At 45.5% G+C, this 18,896-nt stretch overlaps 1 protein-coding gene across 1 annotated transcript in view; it reads right to left on the bottom strand.

Moving 5' to 3' along the window:
* Window positions 1-2,067: 2,067 nt before the first annotated feature.
* The window catches only part of LOC147105871 (ankyrin repeat and SOCS box protein 13-like), a 56,786-nt gene continuing 39,957 nt past the window's right edge, over window positions 2,068-18,896 (bottom strand). The window contains exons 3-6 of the mRNA XM_086010697.1: window positions 15,998-16,148; window positions 12,350-12,484; window positions 9,864-10,055; window positions 2,068-6,260 (exon numbers count right to left, since the gene is read on the bottom strand). Of these exons, the coding sequence (XP_085866823.1) occupies window positions 6,133-6,260; window positions 9,864-10,055; window positions 12,350-12,484; window positions 15,998-16,148 (606 nt within the window). The 3' untranslated portion in view covers window positions 2,068-6,132. The remainder of the gene's footprint in view (window positions 6,261-9,863; window positions 10,056-12,349; window positions 12,485-15,997; window positions 16,149-18,896) is intronic.

Here is an 18,896-nt window from a genome sequence, read left to right as displayed (position 1 = left end):
TGGACAGGTTGGGTAATTGGGCAGATGCATGGCAGATGCAGTATAATGTGGATAAATGCGAGGTTATCCACTTTGGTGGTAAAAACAGAAAGGCAGATTATTATCTGAACGGCAATAGATTGGGAGAAGGGGAAGTGCACCAGTCGCTGAAGGTAAGCATGCAGGTGCAGCAGGCGGTTAAGAAGGCAAATGGTGTGTTGGCCTTCTTAGCAAGAGGGTTCGAGTACAGGAACAAGGATGTCTTGCTGCAGTTGTACAGGGCCTTGGTGAGACCACACCTTGAGTATTGTGTGCAGTTTTGGTCGCCTTATCTGAGGAATGATGTTCTTGCCATGGAGGGAGTGCAGCGAAGATTCACCAGACTGATATCTGGGATGGCAGGAATGGCGTATGAGGAGAGATTGGGTCGATTGGGCTTATACTCGCTGGAGTTTAGAAGAATGAGAGGGGATCTCATTGAAACTTATAAAATTCTAACAGGACTAGACAGACTAGATGCAGGAAGGATGTTTCCGATGGCGGGGGAGTCCTGAACCAGGGGTCACAGTCTAAAGATAAGGGGTAAGCCATTTAGGACAGATATGAGGAGGAATTTCTTCACCCAGAGACTGGTGAACCTGTGGAATTCTCTACCACAGAAGGCAGTTGAGGCCAATTCATTAAATATATTCAAGAAGGAGTTAGATATATTATTAAGGCTAAAGGCATCAAGGGACATGGGGAGAAAGCAGGGACAGTGTACTGAATTTGGATGATCAGCCATGATCTCATTCATTAAATGGTGGAGCAGGCTCCAGGGGCCGAATGGCCTACTCCTGCTCCTATCTTCTATGTTTCTATGTTGTAGTTAAGGTACATCATTAGGACAAGGTGGCAGAGTTATTTCCACCGAGCTGTGCTTATAACTAGTGAATACTCAGCCTGCAACTCGGTTATCTCCAAACATTCTCATTATACATGATTACAAAGAACAATGGTCATTCAGAAGGTGGTTTAAGTCAATAGTTCATCGCTGCGACAATGACGGAAGCTCATAATGTTCTCTATCTCTCAGAACTACTCACCTATTAACAAAGTTATTACACAGCACTTTCCATTGTTTTGAGGTCTACTTAAGACATGAGAACATAATGGAAAGATTGAAAAGACCGTTCACTCTATCTAGCCCAGCCCTCCCAGCAGCCCACTTGCGGGGTCAAAGCCCCCCCCAAAGAAAATTCAAAACTTGTGAATTTAGGGGTTAGCTAACAATTTGGAATTTGTATACACGCACCATCCGATGTCACCATTGAGAAAGCCCGAGGCTGCAAACCATCCTGATTTCCCTGCTGTTGATGTGATGCTGAATTAAATTTGTACGGAATCTCTATGCCTTCTTGCACGCCCTCTGTGAAATTTCTCCCTCTCAAAAATGAAGACGGTCGAGTGAAAAATCCAGGATGAAAATCTAACAGGAAAAATTTGCATGGCTATGGGGAAAAGAGTGGAGGAGCGGGACTAATTGGAAAAGCTCTTTCAAAGAGCTGGCACAGGCATGATGGGCCGAATGGCCTCCTTCTGTGCTGCATCATCCTTGTTTTCAAGTCCCTCCATGGCCTTGTCTCTCCCTAGCTCTGTAATCTCCTTCAGCCCCACAACCAGCACCCCCCCCCACCCTCTGAGATATCTGCGCTCCTCCAATTCGGCCCTCTTGAACGTCCCGGATTATAATCGCTCCACCACTGGTGGCCGTGCCTTCTGTTGCCTGGGCCCTAAACTCTGGAATTCTCCGCCTCGCTTTCCTCCTTTAAGACGCTCCTTAAAACCTACCTCTTTGACCAAGCTTTTGGTCACCTGCCCTAATTTCTCCTTATGTGGCTCAGTGTCAACATTTGTCTTAAAATACTCCTGTGCAGCGCCTTGGGACATTTTACTACGTTAAAGGCGCTATATAAATACAAGTTGTTGCTGTTGTATAATTCTATGATTACATCCTACACTTAACTGGCTGCATTCCACTTACAAGCAGCTTCTAATAAACGTAGGCTGCTAAACAGGCCAAGGAAACAGCACACTTAAAGAATTCACTGCACTGCAGACAAGCATTTTAATGGTGCTGTCATAACAGTGACTAAACATCTCTAGCAACAAGATATTTACATATTCCACAGAGGAAAAAAAAACTTTCTGCACAGAACGAATGCAGTAATTCAAAAACATTATTCCCATGCTTAGAATTTATATTAATAATTCTATTTTTTTACACAAGTAATATTTGTTTCTTTTTGAAGAAGATTTGTACAGTAGCATAGTGGGTACAGTATCAGTGGTTATGTTACTGGACTAGTAATCCAGAGGCCCGGACACTAATGATCTGGAGACGCGAGTTCAAATCCCAACACGGTAGCTGGGGATTTTAAATTCAGTTAATTAATAAATCTAGAATAATCTAGAATCAGTAATGGTGACTATAAAACTACCGGATTGTCATAAAAACCCATCTGGTTCACTAATGTCTTTTAGGGAAGGAAATCTGCCACCCTTACCCGGTCTGGCCTATATGTGACTCCAGACCCACAGCAATGTAGTTGACTCTTAACTGCCAACTGTGGTTCAAGAAGGCGTCTCACCACCGTCTTGCCAGCAACGCCCACATCGCATGAACAAAAAAAACTTGTACATAAATATCTACCCAGCTGGAAATAAATATTCCCACTGGAACCCCATGATATTCATTAACATTTCCTTCCAAGGACAGGTTTTTGTTTGCTGTTCGTCGAGAGGGAGATTTTACTCTTAACTGCACCAGTTCCCAGGTGAAGCGAACAGGAAAAAAGGGTGGAGACCCAATATAAAGGTTAGGGGGTTTCCTCCTGGCCTTCCACCTCCCTTTCCTCTTCACTGGTCTATGGGAAGCCCCAGCAGAGGGGCACCCGAAAAAAGGACTTAAGTGTTAGGGCTTGAGCCAGAGCCCCTGTAGATGGCCTGCAGAGCTCCTTGGCTCAGCCTGAAGATTGAGGGAAAGGTTTTTTGAACTCATTTCCCTCAGGGCCCTCTCTTTGTCTTCTTTCCCCAGAAGTGGGCAGAAGTGGGTGAAGCGGACATCCAGGAGCGGAGGCAGTTGCACTTCCGTTTCTGCCCTACCTCTGCCCCCCCTCACGGATCTCTGGTGCGGGGGGGGGGGGGGGAAGAGAGGGATAAAAGAGTTGTTTCAGATTCTGATATTTATGAAACTCAATTTCTTCAGCAGATTCCAACCCTCTTTCAATCCTAGATTACCATCTATACCAGAACGTTGAATGAGGCCTGGGCAAGTCAGGTTTAAATGAATACCGTAGACCGGCGGTTGGAGTTATACTGTGGTACTGGTCAGTTAGCGACTGGCACCTTGCTGCACCCCAATTATACTGCAGACTGCAAATCTGCACTTCCACCATCACAAAAGAGCTCTCCATGGGCACAGCACTCCACCCAGAGTTTCAAAGCAGGAGCAAATGCTTCCTTAAGCATTTTAAACATTTTTGTTTCCATTTGTAAAGTGATCAGCAAGTACAATGGAAGCCCAAGTATTCTTGAATGGGGGCGGGGAGGAGTCGCACACTGTTAGATGACTGATGTTCTATTGTGACTTTGCAGCAACACAAAGGTGATAGTATAACTGCATTCCGAGAGCATCGAAACTGGCGAGTCCTCCAGGTTCACAATATTAATCACAGGCCATCCACTGGCAGCTGAAAGGATTAAAAATAAAGGGTGCTCTACTTAATATTCTGCATTTGTAAAAAAATCGAGTCTGACCAGATAAAACAGTCTCACTCCGACAGGAGCACACTGCAGACAATTATCTGTGCATCTACAGCCATCAGAATGGCTTAAAGCGTCAGGAAAACACCGAGGTCAGTGGGCGGCAATTAAGACTATTGTACAACATTCGTGGCTAGGTTACCGTTTTTTGATAAAAGCAAAAGAGGTGGGCAGCAGATGACACTGGATCCATAAGAGTGGGGAGATAGAGGCTTCACTCAGCTGAGATACTAATCCAAGCTCCGTCACGGTGGGAAGGTGCCGAGGGGAGGGAAGCAGTGGACAACTAGAGGGAATAATATCACTGGGCTAATCATGCATGCCCTCTAGCAACAACATCAAGAGTGATGTAGGTGGAACTCTGGTTGCATTTGCCTCCTCGAGCCTCAGGAACACCGTGACCAGAAGGGGAGAAAGTAAGGCGCGAATTACAAATGCAACACAAACTCTTCCCCCGCCCCCCTGCAAAACAAGTTTAAGATTCAAATTCATCAAAAGAAAGTGAAGGAAAGGCAAAGGCCTCTTGGGTTGTTGAAGCTCATCTCTCTAGTGCTCTACATCACCACCCCAGCAATCAACTGAATGAATGCTCCTTATGTACTGGACTCTGCTGCCTTACCAAGCAGGTCATTCCAAGTTAAGGCGGTTACATAATTCCAGCCTCACATGATAACATGGTGTAGCGGCTCGAGTCATTCTCTCAGGGTCCTCACTGTCACCAAGTATCTTGGTAACCTAATAGCAAAATACCACGGATGCTGGAAATCTGAAATAACAACAGAAAATGCTGGAAACACTCAGCAGGCCAGGCAGCATCGAGGAGAGAGAAACAGAGTTAACGTTTCGAGTCGGGGACCCTTCGTATCTCGGTAACCTAACTGCCTTATAACACTTTTTCTTGTTTCATTACCATACCTTACATCGATAGTCAAGCTGGGAAAGTGATGCAGAAAGAAAATACCTGAGAAATCTATTGTACGAACCTGGGTCTGGAAATTACTCATGCAATATTGCCTAATCTGTTCGTATCAAATTTCTCTGTCTGCTATTTTAAGAGATGTTAACACCTCAACCACCATCACCTAGAAGGACAAGGGCGGCAGGTGCAGGGGGACCTCGTTACCTGTCACCTCCAAGTTCCCCTCCAAGTCACACACCATCCTCACTTGGACATATATCACCGTTCCTTCATCGTCGCTGGGTCAAAATCCTGGAACTCCCTCCCTAACAGCACTGTGGGAGATCATTCACACGGACTGCAGCAGTTCAAGAAGGCGGCTCACCACCATCTTCACAAGGGCAACTAGGAATGGGCAATAAATGCTGGTCTTGCCAGCGACGCCCACATCCCGAGAATTTTTTTTTTTTAAAACACCTCGATTAAAATAGCAAAGGAGTGAATCAAAGCGTGGTGCTGAAGTGTAAGTGGGCACAAAAGTGTAACAAGCGTGATAAATATTTATACAATATCATACAACGTAATTTCCAGGTTCTGCACTATTACACTTATTAAATTAATCCAGAATGGAGATGATTGGGCAATTCCCCCGTCAATCACGCCCGGAGATCGCACTGTTGCAAGTGACTGGGATTGGTCACCTGCCCTAATTTCTCCTTATGTGGCTCGGTGTCAAATTTTTTGTCTTATAATACTCTTGTGAAGTGCCATTTACTACATTAAAGGCGCTGTATAAATAAAAGTTGTTGTTGTTGATCTTATGCATATAATTTGTGTTATGTAACTATCCTCCACGCACTGCAAATTGCCGGAAAAAAAAAATCACCCTGCTTTTATCGGGAGAAGTTGCTGCAGTTTCAGCCACGAGTTCTGCTTGCTGCAGACTCTTTTTAAATAGACTCTGTAAATAGACTTTTGTTTGCTGCAAGCCCTGCTGTCAGTCCCGCCCTGCCTCCAACTCAATGACCGAGACAGGGGTGTCAATAGACGCTCCGTGAAGTAATAGGTACAGACTTCCATGGCGCCAAGTGTAAAAACTTAATTATACATGCAAGATTTAAATTTATCAATTGGAGCAGAGGGTTAAAAGCGCTTTCTGTTGCCATCAATTAAAAATGCAGCAACGCAAAGTGAAATTGACCTTAGCTGTCGAGTGGCAACATCCCCCCCCCACAGAGATAATGTGGAACCGCAGTCGCGGAGGGAGGAGTGAAGAGTTACAGCTCTGTTCAGTGCATTCTGTAGTCTCGTTCCTTCTGTTGACAGCACCAGTAAACAAGTGCATTAATCGTGTTCACAAAAAATCATTGATGTGCCATTTACTCCACAAGGCCGTTCATCAAATCTTTGAAGCACCCATTAATATTTTTTGGGGTTTAAAAAAACAGGTTTCAATCATAGCAGAGATAGCTGATGAGTCTTGGGGCAATGTTTAACTGGTAGATAGCTTGCAATCTCCGAGGGCCAAGGGCTTTTCTTAGGGTCATTCTGCAGTGGTGTGACAAACTCAGTGGCATCCCTAAAATAAAAAAACACATTGGTTAAGAGTGACAATTAAAGAGACAGACACCCCTCCTATACAATATCCATGATATTTTAAAATAATATAATAAAATTGGTTAGCAGACAGGACAGAGAGAGTAGGAATAAATGGGTCTTATTTGGGATGGCAGGCGGTGACTAGTGGGGTACCGCAGGGATCAGTGCTTGGGCCCCAGCTATTCACAATATATATCAATGATTTGGATGAGGGAACCAAATGTAATATTTCCAAGTTTGCTGACGACACAAAACTAAGTAGGATTGTGAGTTGTGAGGAGGATGCAAAGAAGCTTCAAGGCGATTTAGACAAGTTAAGTGAGTGGGCAAATACATGGCAGATGCAGTATAAATGTGAAGTTATCCACTTCGGTAGGAAAAACAGGAAGGTTGAGAAAGGTTGATGTACAAAGGGACCTGGATGTCCTTGTACACCAGTCACTAAAAGCAAACATGCAGGTGCAGCAAGCAGTTAGGAAGGCAAATGGTATGTTGGCCTTCATTGCAAGAGGATTTGAGTACAGGAGCAAGGATGTCTTACGACAGTTATACAGGGCCTTGGTGAGACCACACCTGGAGTACTGAGTGCAGTTTTGGTCTCCTTACCTAAGAAAGGATATACTTGCCATAGAGGGAGTGCAACAAAGGTTCACCAGACTGATTCCTGGGATGGCAGGACTGTCGTATGAGGAGAGATTGGGTCGACTAGGCCTGTATTCACTAGAGTTTAGAAGAATGAGAGGGGATCTCATTGAAACATATAAAATTCTGACAGGGCTAGACAGACTGGATGCAGGGAGGATGTTTCGCCTGGCTGGGAGGTCTAGAACAAGGGATCACAATCTCAGGATACGGGGTAGGACATTTAGGACTGAGATGAGGAGAAATTTCTTCACTCAGAGGGTGGTGAACCTGTGGAATTCTCTACCACAGAAGGCTGTGGAGGCCAAGTCATTAAATATATTTAAGAAGGAGATAGATAGATTTCTAGACACAAAAGGCATCAAGGGGTATGGGGAGAGAGCGGGAATATGGTACTGTATTGAGATAGAGGATCAGCCATGATCATATTGAATGGCGGAGCAGGCTCGAAGGGCCCAATGGCCTACTCCTGCTCCTATTTTTCTATGTTTCTATATGTCACGCTCTTCAATTCACTCACACCGGCATTAGTTTTTCAGGATAGCAAAATACTGCGGATGCTGGAAATCCGAAATAACAACAGAAAATGCTGGAAAAACTCAGCAGGCCAGGCAACATCCGTGGAGAGAGAAATAGAGTCAACGTTTCAGGTCGAAACCCTTCTTCAGGACTGAGAAAACACAGGAAATGAAACAGATTAAAAGGCCAGTTTGGGGGCTGGGAAATGGGGATGAAAGAACAAAAGTGAAGAGACATTAAGAGGTATTCAAAACCAGACGAGATGGTGATCGGACCAGTGGAGACAAAAGATGGCTCTAGCCGAGGTTTTTCACTCCCACTTCAGCATCATACTTGCTCAAATTTCACTTTCAAGGAATCATAAAATGCAACCAAAATCTATAAACAAGCAAAGCGGAACCGGAACCAAATCGCACCAAGCACTCTGATTTTTTTTTTGATTGCCATATCTCCCCCCCCCCCACTTTTGCTCGTGAGCTACCAACAGGTTGAAATACAATTTAACACGCAAATTCATTAACAAAAACATTGCAAAAATATTTTAACTTGCACATAAAACTGCTAATTGCCATCAGAGATGCAACATTAAGTCTTCCCCTTTGACACAGGGGGCCTGGGGCTCGGGTTTTGGCCCGCTCAGAGTCTCGGTGCACCGTTCTCAGCTCATATTCACCTGCCACACCTCGACATTGTTTCTACCTAGTGGTTCGCCCTCCCTGACCCATACAACCCATTCCTGGGAGTCGGACCACTCCCCTCCCCCCACAGTGTTCCTGGGCCCACCAGCTCGGATCCCGACCCATAGCCAGTTTTTAAGCATCATCTGTGCTCTAACACCGTATTTTCTAACTGCGCACGTGACATAGGAACAGGAGGAGGCCATTCAGCCCCTCGAGCCTGCTCCGCCATTCAATTAGATCGCAGCTGAGCTTACAGGGCTTGACAGGGTAGATGCAGGGAGGATGTTTCCCCTGGCTGGGGAGTCTAGAACCAGGGGTCACAGTCTCAGAATAAGGGGTCGGCCATTTAGGACTGAGATGAGGAGAAATTTCTTCACTCAGAGGGTGGTGAATCTTTGGAATTCTCTACCCCAGAGGGCTGTGGAGGCTCAGTCGTTGAGTATATCCAAGACAGAGATCGATAGACTTTTGGATATTAAGGAAATCAAGAGATATGGGGATAGTGCGGGAAAGTGGGGATGAGGTAGAAGATCAGCCATGATCTTATTGAATGGCAGAGCAGGCTCGAAGGGCCAAATGGCCGACTCCTGCTCCTATTTCTTATGTTCTTATGTACATCAACTCCATTTACCTGCCTTTATTACATATCCCTTGATACCCTTATCTAACAAAAATCTGAAGTGCATTTTGTGTTAAAAACACTCTAAGGCCAGGACCCATGGCTGACAGTGATGGCGTCAACTGAGAGTTAGTAACAGGTCGGGGCAAGTCAGGTCATGTGTGTTTGGGACCGCTCTCAAGATTCCTGCTACTGCTCCCAGACCCCGAATTAAAAAGGTGCTTACAAGTAAAATCTGAAAGGACCGCTGAAACAGAACGAAAAAGTCAATCGTTAGCTCTTTTCCCCCAAAACGGTATCCTGAGAGTTTGTTGTATGAAGTGCAGAACACAAGAGGAGGAGGGATAACTGCTGCCTCTTCCTTCAAACGGCCACACGGTGGCAGTATATTCACATACAGTATTATAATAACAACTTATATAGCACAAACTTACTAAGGCAGAATGTCTCAAACTATTTCACACAATGAGTTAAGTACAGTGCAAATAAAAGACTGTCGTAAATTGTTTGAGCCATGGCTGACACATGAAGACAGGTTGCATAAACTTTGCTTCTATTCCCTTGAGTTTAGAAGGTTGAGTGATCTAATCGAGGTACTTAAAATAATACAGGAGTGAAATCAGGAAGCAAAGGGTAATGGAAATCAGGATCTCTCTCTCCCAAAAGTCTGTGGACGTTGGGTCAATTGAAATTTGCAAGACTGAGATCGATGGAGTGGAGGTACAGATCAGCCATAATCTAATTGGATGGCGGAACAGGCTCAAGGGACTGAATGGCCAATTCCAGTTCCGATGACCTGGGTGTTGCTCACGGCAGTGTCCAGGAAATTAATTCCCGGAGACTCCAGGACAGTCCAGGAAGGTTGGCAAACTAGGTTTGACTGTGATTTCTCCCAACAACTACATTAACTTGCTTTCCTGCAGGAGGGGGTCAGTGGGATAGTGGTCAGCAGGGAGAATTCTGGCTGATTTCGCCCCCCTCCTAGGCAAGATCAGCTCACTCTGCATAGACCAGTGATCAAACCTGATTTGTATGACTGGGTTCACACTGGGCAGTGGATTCAGCCACACCCCATCATTTTTTAACCCATGTCGCACAGTTGCTTCATGATAAATGTCCTTACTCTGGCAGTACTCCAAGCACTCCCAGGAAGGGGATCCGGATTGCGTGTAGTCCAAAGGTGCCCTCCCTCGATTGTCCTCTGCATAAACGTTGGCGCCATAGTCGATTAGCATTTTGATCAAATCTACATTCCTGGCCTGGGCTGCAAGGTGAAGAGCAGTTTCGTGGAGTTTAGCACCATTCACATTTGCACCTGGAACAGAATAACCACATTCAAAAACAGAAGAACAATACTGAGGAATAAATATTGGGCAGGACACCTTTCACATCCTCAGGATGTCCCAAAGCATTTTTACAGCCCCCCCCACAGTATCAAAACTCAACACAAACTGACAACCTCAAGCAGACTGGTCACAAAGATCACAGGTGTGGGAACTGATGGATTCTCCCTGGTGCTTTGGGAATGGAGGGGAGGGGGTTGCTCTTCAGAGTTTGTGATTAAGGCAGGTTGCTGCGACAGTATAGGGCAGGTTTACCTGTTCCATCAAACCTGCCCTACAACTGACCAGGGAGCACTCAGTGAGTAGCACCCTTGCCTCTGAGTCAGAAGGTTGTGGGTTCATAATCCCACTCCAGAGACTTGAGCACAAAAATCTAGGCTGACACTCCAGTGCAGTACTGAGGGACTGAATGGCCAATTGCATGTACCGCTGTACATGGCCTTCTTTGACTTCACAAAGGCCTTCGACACTGTTAACCATGAGGGATTATGGAGTGTCCTCCTCAAATTTGGCTGTCCTCAAAAGTTTGTCTCCATCCTCCGCCTGCTTCACGATGACATGCAAGCCGTGATCCTGACCAACGGTTCCACCACAGACCCAATTCATGTATGGACCGGGATCAAGCAAGGCTGTGTCATCGCACCAACGCTCTTCTCGATCTTCCTTGCTGCAATGCTCCATCTCACCCTCAGTAAGCTCCCCACTGGAGTGAAGCTAATTTACAGAACTAACGGGAAACTGTTCAGCCTCCAGTCCAGATCCAAGGTCGTCCCATCCTCTGTCGTCGAATTACAGTATGCAGACGACGCTTGCGTCTGCGCTCACTCGGCGGTCGAACTCCAAACCATTATCAACACCTTCACCGAAATGTATGAGAGCATAGGCCTTACACTAAACATCCATAAGACAAAGGTCCTCTACCAACCCTGTTCCCGCCACCCAGTACTGCCCCCCCCGGTTATCAAAATCCACGACAAGGCCTTGGACAACGTGGACCACTTTCCATACCTCGGGAGCCTACTGTCAACAAGGGCAGACGTCGATGACGAAGTCCAACATCGCCTTCAGTGTGCCAGTGCAGCCTTCGGTTGCCTGAGGAAGAGAGTGTTTGAAGACCAGGACCTCAAACCCGGCACTAAGCTCATGGTCTACAGAGCAGCAGTGATACCTGCCCTGCTGTATGCCCCAGAGACATGGACCATGTACAGCAGGCACCTCAAAGCACTGGAGAGGTACCACGAACGCTGCCTCTGCATGATCCTGCAAATCCATTGGCAGGATAGGCGCACCAACGTCAGTGTTCTCGCTCAGGCCAATATCCCCAGCATCGAAGCTTTGACCATGCTCGATCAGCTCCGATGGACGGGTCACATCGTCTGCATGCCCAATACGAGACTCCCAAAACAAGCCCTCTACTCAAAGCTCCAGCACGGAGGCAGAGGAAACGCTTCAAGGACACCCTCAAAGACTCCTTGAAAAAGTGCAACATCCCCACCGACACCTGGGAATCCCTGGCCCAAGACCGCACAAAGTGGAGGAGAAGCATCCGGGAAGGCACCGAACACCTCGAGTCTCTTCGCCGGGAGCAAGCGGAAGCCAAGTGCAAGCAGCGCACGTCAACCCAAGTACCCCACCCACCCGCCCCTTCAACCAACTGTGACAGAGACTGTAGAGCCCGCATTGGACTCATCAGTCACCTGAGAACTCATTTTTAATGTGGAAGCAAGTCATCCTCGGTTCCAAGGGACTGCCTAAGAAGAAGTACTGAGGGAGTGCTGCACTGTCAGAGGTGCCATCTTTCAGATGAGACCAAGACCCCATTTGCCCTCTCAGGTGCACGTAAAAGATCCCATAACACTATTTCGAAGAAGAGCAGGGTAGTTATCCCTGGTGGCCTGGCCAATATTTATCCCTCAACCAACATCACTGAAACAGATTATCTGGCCATTATCACATTGCTGTTTGTGGGAGCTTGCTCTGCGCAAATTGGCTGCCGCGTTTCCCACATTACAACAGCAACTACACTTCAAAAAAGTACTTCATTGGTTGTGAAGCGCTTTGGGACGTCCTGAGGTCGTGAAAGGCGCTATAGAAATGCAAGTCTCTTTTTTTTGTTAATACCGACAATGGGTGCAGAAATGGGAATGTGTTCCACTCGCTAGCACTGACGTCAGCTTAAGCGGCACAAAAATTCACAAAAGGAGGCTATAACTTTCAAGTAGGCCAGGTAGAACCATCTTATTACAGCTTTGAGAAAACTCATTACCTGCATTAAGCAACACCTTTGCGCAGTCGACATGTGGCCTCGCACAAGCCACGTGCAACGGGGTTCCAAAGTGGCAGTCGTAAGCCTCCAGGTTCGCGCCTACATCTATGAGCAGTTTCATGCATTCCGAACTACCTGAAACACAAAGATCAGAGGGAAATTATAGCGATTAAAGCAAAACCGCCTGTGCTACTTTTCCCCTTCTCTCACCCTTTCCTTGGCTGACAGGACTTCTGCTGGACACACCTGATCGGCTGGAGATGCACAGACCAGCTCAGGGTGAGTTTATCTTCAAACTTTCCGTGCAAGGACCTCTCTACCAATCGCTTCCCCTACTCCCAAAATGGCCTGCCTTAGAGGTCAGGAACCCACTACATGGGGCATCATTGGTGCCAACAACTCCATTGTGGTGCTGCCCCTCCCAATGACTTACAGGTACACTCATCAACTTCCCAATGGTTGGGTACAGAACACCTTTTACATTGGTTTCAGTGCCATCGCCAATAATAAAAAGGGGCTCAACCAATAAACCGCAAATTAAACAGAATTTAAATGGAACTTAACAAATCAAATCAGAATTTTGTTTCCGAGGGTGATGAAGCGCTCCAGTCCCTCTGGTGCCCGCCGGCCACAGAAGGCCTCACGTGTACCGGCGGACACCGCGTGCTCCACCTCCAGGGACACCCGGGTGCGAACATAATCGCAGAAGAGAGGCGGGCAGTCGGGGTCGAACGACCCCCTCGATCGCCCGCTGCCTGGAGCTGTTAATGGCCACCTTGGCTAGGCCCGGGAGCAATCCAACAAGGAGGTCCCCCGGTCTGCCCGCTACCCTCTTTTTGGGTACAGAACAAAATGAGCAGAGACCAGTCCATTTTGTTAGCTGGGAAAAAATTCATCATGTACTTTCGATTCCTTCCATTGACACAAGTTTCAAAGCCATAACGTAGACTCACCGCGACAGAAAATATCAGAGAGGAGTAGATGCCATTGTACAGGCTGGTAACGGAAGTGCCAGATTTATAGCTTACTAGGAACAGGTCCAGGAAGGAGATGAATGATCACGTTGCATTAATGGTTTTGAACCAGGGTGTCATTATCATAAAGACAGATGATAGTATCAGAGAAAGTGGTCATCGACTCAGGGGGTTGGTCCTCCAGCTCCCCTCCCACAACCCAATATGCTCCCACCAGGATGAATCTACACAGTTTGCAACATCTTCCCTGTACTTGGTTGTAAATTTTCCAACAATTTACTAGTTCGGCTTTTGCAGGGAAACGATCCCCTGCAGCGTATTCCTAATATTATTCTATGGATAGGTGGTAAGGTCGTCTAGAATTTAGTATTCAAGACATTTGCCATCAAATGCTTTCATCTAAACTGGATATGCTTCATAATATTTTCTTCTGGTTCAATCTATGCTGTTAACGTTCTTTTCATGACCATGCCATGCTAATGAACAGAGGATTCCGTGTAATGCATTGCAATAGATGGGAGCAGACCACTCAACGAGCAGAGCTCGATGCTCAAACTAACAATTCCATCTTTCCAGATTTCCCAAACATTGAAGACTAGAATTGCTATTGCTTATTCTGGCCCCAAAATCCTTTGAGATATCGCCTGTCAATTCTACTTGAATTTAGTTACTTGCTCTGGATCCTTAGTAGTCTATATGATATTTTATATGACTTAAGACTGAATAAAACAGGCTTTCGAGGGAGAAGTGATCTCCAGAACTTGGTTTTGTCTTTTCTTATTAAAATTCATCAACATTTATTTCCGACTCCTCTTCTGTGTCAGCTAATCACGCTACACCACCTACATCATGACTCATCAATCTATATATAACCATTCCCATTTCTTTAGCTGCTTGAACCATAACATATTATTCAAAAATACTGAAGGGGTTTTGGGAAGTGGCAACCGATCAGTTTCCAACTGATCAGCTTCCAATCGGTTAGATCTCAGTCAACTCTTGCACCTTCACACAGATCTCAAAGAACATGAAGACTGTCGTTGTGCAATTGGTATGTAGAGGTGCTACTGCAGCTTAAAGAGGTCTCGCTGCCAGCCTCCGTCAAACCGCTTGCACAAGTGAACGAAAACAATTACGTTCTTGGCCAACAATCTTTGCCAAGTCTGAAATTTGTACTTAGAGAAATATGGGCGACGCAAGAAAACTACTAGGCACTTGGTCAGAGTATTAGACAAGGCTTTAATCGACTGTTTCACAACATGGAAGTCTAGTTATCCTTCACTAGTTCCTGTTTACAAAATGTCCCTGAGCAAGCTGGGTCCGTGCCCGAGTATTTATACTCTCCCTGGACACCGCCACCAGCAGGCCGCCCAGTATATTTCATAAGTCATTTCTACATGAATGGCACGATTTATGTCAATGGGTACACCTGTTAGCGTAGGAGACCACCAAGGTTGAAAAGGAGAAAAGACTAGACACATCAGGAGGCAGTGATGAGGTGACGGCGAGCTTCGACTTTAAGAGCCTGTGTAGAGGATTGAGCGATGCAGGCAGTTCACAGTTTTGAGTTGAGTAGGGAATTGTCGGACGAATCTTGGTTTCAACATAACAAGGATGCAGGACGGAGGAAAAACAAATAAAGATTATGTAGTTGCGGCTTAGGATGAATGAGAGGGAAAGTTCCATCCTTTTTTTGAAGATTTTTTTATTCTATCTTTTCTATTAATTTAAGAATCACCTTATTGGGATGACAGGTAAAGTTGTGCTCTGCAATGCCCACAATTTCCTTTTTTGGAAATATAAATTAACGGTTTTTGATCATGGGATAAATAAAAGCATGCTTTTAATGATCCAAATCTCTGCTGCCCGTATCCTAACTCACACCAAGACCCACCACCCCTGTGCTCGCTGATCTACATTGGCTCCCGGTCCAGAAACACCTCCATTTCAGAATTCTCATTCTTCTTTTAAAATCAGTGTTTCTGGCCTCGCCCCTCCCTATCTCTGTAACCTCCTCCAGCCCTACAACCCTCCGAGATATCTGCGCTCCTCCAATTCTGGCCTCTTGCACATTCCATATTTTCATTGCTTCATCATTGGTGGCCGTGCCTTCAGCTGCCTGGGCCCTAAGCTCAGGAACTCCCTCCCTCTCTCAACCTCTCCATGTCTCTACTTCTCGTTCCTCCTCGAAGATGCTCCTTAAAACCTAGCTCTTTGGCCAAGCCTTTGGTCATCTGTCCTAATATCTCATGTGGCTCGGTGTCAAATTTAGTTTGACAGCACTCCTGTGAAGCGCCTTGGGACTATGTTAAAGGCATGATATAAATGCAAGTTGTTGTTGCTTGGTGTTGAGAGGCAAGTAAGTGAAGAGTCCCATTTATCTCAGTTACATGATGTGTTATGAATCTTATGATCCATGAAGAAAGACTCATGAAATAACACTGGACGGCCAGCTGGTGGCGCCGTCCAAGGAGTATAAATGCTCGGGCGTGGGCCCAGCTTGCCCAGGACATTTTGCAAACAGGAACTAGTGAAGGATAACTAGACTTCCATGTTTTGAAACAAGTTGATTAAAGCCTTGCTTTATACTCGAACCAAGTGCATAGTGAGTTTTATTATGTCATGATGTATGTTTTAATTACTGACAAGAAAGCATCTGGTACTTGTAACTTACCGATCATGCAGGCCTCATGCAATGGTGATGCTGCGAAGAAGGGTGGATTCACCTTTGCGCCGTAGGTTAACAGTAACTTGACACATTCAATACTGCCAGCAGCACATGCATCACAAAGCGGAGTACTCCCATCAATGTTTCTGGCATCGACCTGAGAGACAGATTGCAAGAACGTAGATATGAATGTTGTAATATATAACAAAGACAGACCAGCTAATGTAGCAATTATGGTTAAACCACAAGGAGTGGATCAAAATGTACACTTCCAGATCTTATCTTGTGATCACAATGACACTCCAGAACAAAGTCATCAGTCAGGAAGAGCAAAGGTTGCGGAGATAACACTGGAGACAGAAGAAACTTTAGACAATGGAACAGGATATTGACAAGGATGAGGCCCACTTTGGTTGTGTGTGTGTTCAGCAATCTGTTTGATGACATAAGATGCGCAAAGTTAAACTCAGCAAGAATTAGAAAATGAATGCTTATTTTTAAAATGAAAAAAAAGACTTGCATTTATATAGCGCCTTTCACAACCACCGGATGTCCCAAAGGGCTTCACAGCCAATGAAGTACTTTTGAAGTGTAGTCACTGTTGTAATGTAGGAAACGCGGCAGCCAATTTACACACAGCAAGCTCCCACAAGCAGCAATGTGAGAATGTGATAATAACCAGATAATCTGTGTTTTAGATATTAGCCCAGAAATTCGGGTCTCCACGGGTGAGTATGCACGGGGTACTCACCCGTAAGCCCAATGGAAGTGCCGGTTTCCTGCATGCACTGCACATGCAAGGGAAACCGGCACTTCCGTTCCCCTGTAAGAAGGGGTTCAGAAGTCGAACGCGTGCGCAGGAGCGGCTGCGCGGCTCATCGAACTTACGTTTTTTTTGCAGGTTTTCCCGGGAGGCTAAGTCTCCAGAAGTTAGACATTTAAAAAGCAGTCGCAAGGCTAAGGATTATCCAACACAGATCACAGACAAGTAATGAAACTCACTGTGCGCACCTGTAGTTGCATGTGCACTGTATGGAAACAGAAACTAATGTGCTGAATCTGGGCATCTTATTGTACCTTGGATTTCAGAATGCCACTATCTCACGTTTAAAAATCTCTTCTGGTTTGATCTTGGGCCTCCTGAAAGCATTACCATTTCTGTTTCTTGCCCAGGAATAGATTGGTGATTCACTGCAATCATTACTATTAGAGATTTGAATTAAGCTACAGGTTAGAAAGCCAGCAAGGAGTAATTCACACAGAGAATAGATGCAGATGAAAAAAAAAAAATCGGCATTTGGCCCATCATACTTCCTCTATCCAGAAACAATCTACAGCATTCCCCAGCATGCAGCCACTTAAATTATTCCAGGGTTTTGTCCTGGCCAATATTTATCCCTCAATCAACATAACAAAGAGATTATCTGGTCATTATTTCATTGGTGTTTGTGGGAGCTTGCTGTGTGCAAATTGGCTGCTGCGTTTCCTACATTACAACAGTGACTACACTTCGAAAGTACTTCATTGGCTGTAAATTGCTTTGGGACGTGCTAAGGTAGTGAAAGGCGCTATAGAAATGCAAGTCTTTCTTTCGTTCCTTCTTTCTATTATTGAACCCAGAAGTCTATTTGACATAAGCTGAAATTAAGGCTGAGGGGAGGCTTAAATGAGGTGTAAAAAATTATGAGGGGCCCAGATAGAGTGGATAAGAAGGGCCTATTGCCCTTAGCAGAAAGGTCAATAACCAGGGGGCATAGGTTTAAAGTAATTGGTAGAAGGATTAGAGGAGAGTGGAGGAGAACTTTTTCACCCAGAGGGTGGTGGAGGTCTGGAACTCACTGCCTGAATGGGTGATCGAGACAGAAACTCGCATCGCATTTATAAAGTACTTGGCTATGCACTTGAAGTGCCGTAACCTACAGGGCTACGGACCAAGAGCTGGAAAGTGGGATAAGGCTGGATGGCTCTTTTTTGGCTGGCACAGACACGATGGGCCGAATGGCCTCCTTCTGTGCAGTAAACTTCTACGATTCTATGATGATTCATGAGTGATGAATCCTGATTTACCTTCCGGCACTTTGAACCCATTTCCTTTGCCCCACTGTTTTAGGTAACTCAATGTTCGGGATTCACTGTTATGATTCTGCTTATATGACCACGAGGTCATCAGTCTCCTTTCAAAGAGCCACGTTTCTCCAGTCTTTCCTCAGAACTCAGTCCTCTGGCGCTACGATTTATGATGGGAGCTGTTGCGGCAAGAGGTCAAGCAGAGAAAAGATGTGTGGAGAGGGGAGTTCTGGGAAATCAGCAGAAACCGGTCTCTATGCTAGTCATATAAGCAGAATAGTAACAGTGAATCCCGAACATCGAGTTATCTAAAACAGTGGGGCAAAGGAAATGGGTTCAAAGTGCCAGAAGGTAAATCAGGATTCTTCACTTGTGAATCATCATAGAAATTTACGGCACAGGGTGAGCAGGGCTGGGAGCTTAACATACAGGGGTATTCAGTATTTAGGAAGGATCGACAAAAAAGAAAGGGAGGAGGGGTAGCATTGCTAGTAAAAGAGGGGATAAATGCAATTGAAAGGAAGGATATTAACTCAGTTAATACAGAATCTATATGGGTGGAGCTAAGAAATAGCGAGGGGCGAAAAACATTAATAGGAGTGGTATATAGGCCTCCAAATAGTAAAATAGAGGTTAGGGAGGGCATCACGAGGGAAATTAGAGAAGCGTGCAATAAGAGCACAGCTGTCATCATAGGTGACTTTAACTTACATATAGATTGGACTAGCCTAATCAGTAAAAATAATGAGGAGGAGGAATTCCTTGAGTGTTTGAGGGATGGTTATCTGGATCAATATGTCGAGGAACCAACTCGGGAACAGGCTATATTGGACTGGGT

The sequence above is a fragment of the Somniosus microcephalus genome, chromosome 17, assembly GCF_052327205.1.
Source record: "Somniosus microcephalus isolate GS21.2 chromosome 17, FLI_Smic_1.0, whole genome shotgun sequence".
Lineage (NCBI taxonomy): Eukaryota > Metazoa > Chordata > Chondrichthyes > Squaliformes > Somniosidae > Somniosus > Somniosus microcephalus.
The sequence above is the reverse complement of the archived record's forward strand: the minus strand, read 5'-3'. Positions and strand labels throughout refer to the sequence as shown.